This window comes from Podarcis bocagei, assembly GCF_964188305.1.
Source record: "Podarcis bocagei genome assembly, chromosome: W".
Taxonomy (NCBI): domain Eukaryota; kingdom Metazoa; phylum Chordata; class Lepidosauria; order Squamata; family Lacertidae; genus Podarcis; species Podarcis bocagei.
Window position 1 is genome coordinate 94,170,518 of NC_138131.1, and position 6,386 is coordinate 94,176,903.

The window sequence follows — 6,386 nt, forward strand, 5'->3', positions numbered from 1 at the left end:
TTCTACAACTCACAGCAACCTCCCTGCCTTTTACAATCTAACTCAGAGTCCCTACTGAACGCTTGCACACTTGCAATGCCAGATTGAGACTCTGGAATATGAAAGATGGAAAGGAATTCAGCGCCCTTGCGTTCTCTGTTCACAGGTCATTTCTAACAAAGATCGCCATGGCAGAGGTGCGGCTGCGCTGGGAGTTATAGTCTTGGGAATTATAGTTTTCAGTGCAGAAGAAATTGCACGACCTTTCTGGGCAAAACTCCGAAGGAATAGGTCGGCATAAAGAATTAAGTGAAAGAAGTCACACACAACCCTTGCCTGGGCATACTCCGAAGGGCTAAGGCTGGTGTTGAGATCGAGGGGACAGAAAGGAGGAGAAGGCAATTTTTCAAGAGTTAAAGTGAGGAAAGAAGTAAGGATTTGAGAAGTATAGGTTTGCTGTGGTTTGCAGAATCCCACCCCACTACCCATTTTTCCTACTCATACTCACTTCACAAGCGCTGTCCTGGTGATCCCGGGATCTCTTGACTGGTTTTTTTAAGGCCGGCCTGATCAAGATTTGCTTCCTCTGGTTAGCCCCGCTGAAACTCCAGTTATTGCCAGACCCTGGGACCGATGGAAGACTGGTTATTCCTCCTGGCAAACTGCCTGGTGCACGCTGGATAACCAGTCCTTCCTCGTTTCCAGAATCCGGGTAACCAAAAGTCCCTTCGTGCGTGGTCGCCATCTGTTGTAAATAAAAATATGCCCTTTTCCCTTATGGGGTATCCAAGAGCCCATATAGAGTCCTTACATAGGTTCCCTATTGGTAGGAGAAAATAACAGAGGCCAACCAGAGAATATTGAGAAGCAAAGCAGCTAGTAAGCTTGATCTTTATTGATCTGTTGCAACAGGGTACCCCCCTCACACGCAGGAGAGGAAGAGGACCCAGAACAATGGCCTGCGAGGCCTTATAAAGACTTTTGAAATTCCCCTTCTCTAGATCAGGACCACCCCCAGAAACATTATGCATACATCACAGAAGGGGTGTAACCTAAGACCACCCCTCAGATACATCCCACCTACATCACAGAAATTTAAATGTTGTTTTTCTCTTCTCCTTGTTTATCTCCTGTCTAGCAGGTTACTTGATTGGATTTTCTGGGGAGCCTGGCCATTCCTTTGTAATGCTAAAATACTTATTTCCTGGGCCAGGTCACAGGCTCACACCTTATTCAAACACAGATTAAAGGAAGAGACAATGGGGAGGCTTTTCCATTTTTAACCTTGCAGAGAAAGGATTTGGTCAGTTTAGGAATCAAAATGGTTCCAGGTCGGCCTTCTTGTACTGATCTATGTATGTGCAGTTATGAACATTACTACAGTGTTTCCCAAACGTTTTTGGGCAACGGCACACCTGCTTACCAGAAAAAAATCTCGCGGCACACCACCATTAAAGCCCCGCCCCCGTGACGTCAGCGCGCAGCGTCACGCCGGGAGGGACGCACAAAAATGAAAGTTTTTTCCCTCCCCCTTGCCGGGGTGGGAGGAGGCAGCAGAGCGAGGGCAGCTGAGGCGGCGGCGGCAGCTGAGGCGGCGGCGGCTGCGATAGCGGGCGGAGGAGGAGCCGTCGCCGGGAGTTGCTGCTGCTGCTGTTGCTGCTGCTGCCCGGACATGCCGGCCTCCTCCTCCTCCGCTGTCTCGCGCTCCTCCCTTTTGCGCGCGCTGCCCCGCCGCTCGGCACGACCACCGCGGAGCCGCCCCGGCTCGACGCGGATCCTCCCTGCCGCCTCTCGCCGCCGCCTCTCGCCCGCCTCCCTCCCACGGCACACCAGCCGGTGTCTCACGGCACACTAGTGTGCCGCGGAACACCGGTTGGGAAACACTGCATTACTATATATCTAAAACCATAAAATTCCTATCACATACTACCCTTCGGAGAAAAACCCCAACTCACCCTCCCACTATATATCAGGGTCTGGGGGCTTCTCCTTACTCTTATATAGCAGGGTCTGGGGACTTCTCCCTCTGTATATCAGGGTCTGGGGACTTCCGCTTCAGTGTATCTGAAGAAGTGTGCATGCACACAAAAGCTTATATCAGGCATCCCCAACCTGCGCCCCCCCCCGATGTTTTGGCCTACAACTCCCATGATCCCTAGCTAACAGGACCAGTGGTCGGGGATGATGGGAATTGTAGTCTAAAACATCTGGAGGGCCGAAGGCTTGGGGTGCCTGGCTTATACCAAGAACAAACTTTGTTGGTCTCTAAGGCACTACTGGACAATTTTTATATATATTTTGACTTCATCAGACCAATACGGCTACCTACCTGAATCTAGAACCCTGGTTTTCTTTGCCCCCTTTCAGATCGTCTGTGATTGGACCGATTACGACGAGAGAATGAAGAAGCTTGTCAGTATTGTGGCTGACCAGCTGGAGAAGAACCGGCTCCCTTCGGTGCACCCCCATCACAGCATGCTGTATCCACTGTCTCACGGCTTCCGAAAGGCTATTGCCGAGAGACATGGGAACCTTTGCCTGGACAAGGTGGGTCTATGCTGTGAAGAGGTGTGCGCCGCTCCGTTCCGTCAGAGTTTGAATGCTTTCATGTTGGCTTTGGATATATAATAATATATAATAATTTATTATTTCTACCCTGCCCATCTGTCTGGGTATCCTCAGCCACTCTGGGTGGCTGCCAACCAAATATTAAAAACACAAGACAGCATTAAATATTTAAAAACTTCCCTAAACAGGGCTGCCTTCAGATGTCTTTTAAAAGTGAGATAATTGCTTATTTCTTTGACATCTGATGGAAGGGCGTTCCACAGGGCGGCCGTCACCACGAGAAGGCCCTCTGCCTGCTTCCCTGTAACTTGGCTTCTTGCAGGGAGGGAAGCGCCAGAAGGCCCTCGGGAGAGGGACCCCGGTGTCCGGGGTGGAGATGCTCCTTCAGGTCTACTGGGCCGAGGCCATTGAGGGCTTTCAAGGTCAGCACCGACACTATGAATTGTGCTTGGAAACGTACTGGGAGCCAAAGCAGATCTCTTGGGACCGGTGGTATGTGGTCTCAGTCAGACTGGATTTAAATCCTTTATTTTACAGAAAGGCTTGATCTTGCTGGCATCCTCTTAATATTGACAACCAGAGGAAAGTTTCATCTGCTGGGCTGTTTAGGGCTTTCAAGGTCAGCACCAACACTTTGAATTGTGCCCGGAAACGTACTGGGAGTCAATGCAGGTCTTTCAAGACTGGTGTTATGTGGTCTCTGCGGCTGTTCACAGCCCCCAGTCTGGCTACCACATTCTGGATTAATTGCAGTAAGGTAGCCCCACATAGAGCGCATTGCAGTCGTCCAAGCTGGAGATAACAAGAGCATGCGCCACTCTGGCAAGAGAGTCCGTGGGCAGGGAGGGTCTTATCCTGCATCCCAGATAGAGCTGCCCTGGACACAGAACAGACCTGTGCCTCCATGGGTCCAAAATGACCCCCAGACTGTGCAGCTGGTCCTTCAGGGGCACAGTTGCCCCGTTCAGGACCAGGGAGTCCCCCCCACCCACCCACACACCACAGAACTTCAGTCTTGTCAGGATTCAACCTCAACCAGTTAGCTGCCATCCACCCTCCAACCGCCTCGAGGCACCCGCGCAGGAACTCCACCGCCTTTGCCGGCTCTGATTTGAAAGAGAGGTAGAGCTCTCTATCAGGCTTCCTCAACCTTGGCCCTCCTGATGCTTTTGGCCTACAGCTCCATGGTCCCTAGCTAGCAGGTCTAGTGGTCAGGGATGATGGGCACTGTAGTTTGAAAACAGCTGGAGGGCCAAGGTTTAGGAAGCCTGCTCTGTATTGGCGCCAATGGCTGTTAAGCGAAAAAATTCCAGGGTGAGTGACTCCTTGACAGCCTAGCTCACCGGGGCACTTGTCCCCCATGGGTCCATGCTGTCAGTAAAAGGAGGAAGTCCCAGCCCGGTAATTTGGAGCAAAACAGTGGTCAGTAGACCATGATTCTTACTGTTGCACCACAGGTCTGCCCAGGAGTAAGAACCCCGAGCATGGGGCAATGTCAACTTTTATAACTTCCTTCTTCCCCCCAGAATACACTTCAAGCAGCATCGTTGATACATCATCACTACATCACTAGCACATCACAAATGAGGAGGGGTATACAAGGGTTATGCATTCACTATGAGGTCCCTTTATCAGACCCCTTAAATCTCCATCACTGAAAGAACAATAAAACTCTTGACACGTCCTTTCCCACTGGACTTGTCTGGAGATGGGCATTCAGAACACCTGCCTTGCTAAACTGCCTTGGCAGATGTCTATGGTTGCCCCCTTGGTCCCTCCCTCGGTGGGGTGCCGTGTATGTGCTCTCAGGCTTGGGGAATTCTGGCGGGATGCCCTGTTCCTGCTGCCTACATGACTTCCTGCTTCTTGGCTCATGGAGGGAGGTGGAGCCCAAATTCGTTCAAATGGCGGAATGAGGAGAGTCGGTTAAAGCATAGATTTTCTGCATGTCTTTCTTGGGCTGTCAAGTCAAAGGTATGTATATTTGTAACATTGGAACAACTTCAAAGATGTGGCCTCATGTCCCCCACCCCCATGTCATTTCCGTAACCCGGCTTTCTTGAATCCCCTTGCTAGATCAACGTGCTCCACAAGCCGCCTTACGAGCACCCCAAGGACCTGAAAGGCAGTGAGGGCCGGCTCCGCGTTGGCTACCTGAGCTCTGACTTTGGGAACCACCCCACCTCCCATCTCATGCAGTCAATCCCAGGCATGCACAATTCGGACAAATTTGAGGTGAGGTGCACAAGAGGGCAGCTGTGTGAGTAGCTCAGGCGGCAGAGCGCTGAGACTCTGAATCTTGGGGTCATGGGTACGAGCCCCACGTTGGGCCAAACGAATGAATACAGCCTAGGACCGCCTCTCCACGGAGGATCTAACAGTCTGCAAATAAAAAAATGTTAGAGGTCCTGGGCTTCAGGGAGATTAGGCTGGCCTCGACCAGGGCCAGGGCCTTTTCAGCCTTGGCCCCGGCCTGGTGGAACTCTCTGCCACAAGAGATCAGGACCCTGGGTGACTTCCGGTCGGCGCCAGCGCTAATGGCGGTCCTCTTTCCGAGCTCCGGAGGAGGACTGCTCTGCGAGTTCGGGTCTGACCCGCTACGGCAAGCGGGGGACCCCTAAAATCACAGGCGCGGAAGCCTGTGAACGAGGAGATTCGGTGGGCACCAGGAGCGCCCCCCCTTTACCGCAGAAAGAGCCTTTTTAAAGGCTCCGGAACGACATCGGGGGAGCGCGGTGCTGAGAATCGCTACCCAGCCCGCAGGGTGAAGCCGCGTCGCTATTAGCGGAGAGCGCCGATTCCTTCCTGTAAATTTCGGACTGAAAAAACCCGTGAGTAAGACTGAACGTCTATTTGAAACTAAAGTCTGGAAATTTGGCTGAAAACGGGGAGGTGAAAATTAAGGAAGTCTGCCTTCCCCCGACTGCATGAAAGTGAAAGCAACGAAACTTTAAAGCTGCATCCGCAAGAGACATTGCCTTTGATTAATTAAATCTGACATTTGGACTTTAGATCTCCCCTCTAGCTAGCAGGGCAGAGGGGAGGCAAAAGAGACATTAGTAACTGCATGATCTATTTAAAAGAAAAAAATTTCTGCTGCCTCAATAACCTGAAACGGACTGCTAAATAAGACAATAGGGCACTGAACTGACTTTTCCCTGTGAAGGTTACATTGTGATACAAAGTTCCTGGATTCTTTTGCTACAGTATACCAGAGTAGGCTGAGACAGTATCTACTGGAAAACTGCTGCAATTTATATTTACAAGCCTCCTGATATACTTGTTTTAAACTTTCTTTCTTTCTTTTTGTATTTGGACATTTTCTTTGTCTCTGTATCTGGACATTTTGATTTGCTCCCCCTAGAGGGTAAAGTAAAGGCCGATATAGCTCAAGACAGTGGAATTTTCCATCCGGAAACGGTTCCCGTGGGAAACGACCTTGGGACATGAGTGGTCCACTAGAAGAGATAGCCACAAGAGCTAAGACTAGACAACAACAACAGCACCAGCAACAGCAACAGCAACAAAAGAAGAGAGGCTCGATTACAGGCGCAACCCCTACAGGACCTACAGGAATAACAGGACAAGAAAAAGTGACAGCTGTCTCCATGGATGCTGTGACACAAGCTTTACTTAAGATAAACCAATCCCTGGAGACTCTAACAAAGCAGAACTCAGAAAATACACAAAAATTAACAGAGTTATCAGCAAGATTAGATCTGAACACAGAATCTATAAACAAATTGGTCCAGGAAAATTCTGCAACACGTAAAATTGCGGAAGAAGCTAGAGCTATTGCTGGAGAGACTCAAGAGAACTTAGAACCGATTGCCAAAAAG

The 6,386-nt window shown here is 50.4% G+C and overlaps 1 protein-coding gene across 1 annotated transcript; it reads left to right on the top strand.

Annotated features, from left to right (window-relative positions):
- The first annotated feature begins 2,357 nt into the window (after positions 1-2,357).
- Positions 2,358-4,818, top strand: LOC308578367 (UDP-N-acetylglucosamine--peptide N-acetylglucosaminyltransferase 110 kDa subunit-like). The gene is made up of 2 exons (XM_081178634.1): positions 2,358-2,526; positions 4,624-4,818. The coding sequence occupies exons 1-2, from the start codon at positions 2,380-2,382 to the stop codon at positions 4,813-4,815; spliced, it is 339 nt and encodes a 112-aa protein (XP_081034760.1). The 5' UTR covers positions 2,358-2,379; the 3' UTR covers positions 4,816-4,818.
- The last annotated feature ends 1,568 nt before the right edge of the window (positions 4,819-6,386 follow it).

What these genes read in the sequence shown, in the direction of transcription:
- LOC308578367 (XM_081178634.1), top strand. Translation starts at nt 2,380, where the DNA reads ATGAAGAAGCTTGTCAGTATTGTGGCTGACCAGCTGGAGAAGAACCGG. An exon ending in GGAACCTTTGCCTGGACAAG is followed by an intron (nt 2,527 to 4,623) that starts GTGGGTCTATGC and finishes TCCCCTTGCTAG; the next exon opens with ATCAACGTGCTCCACAAGCC.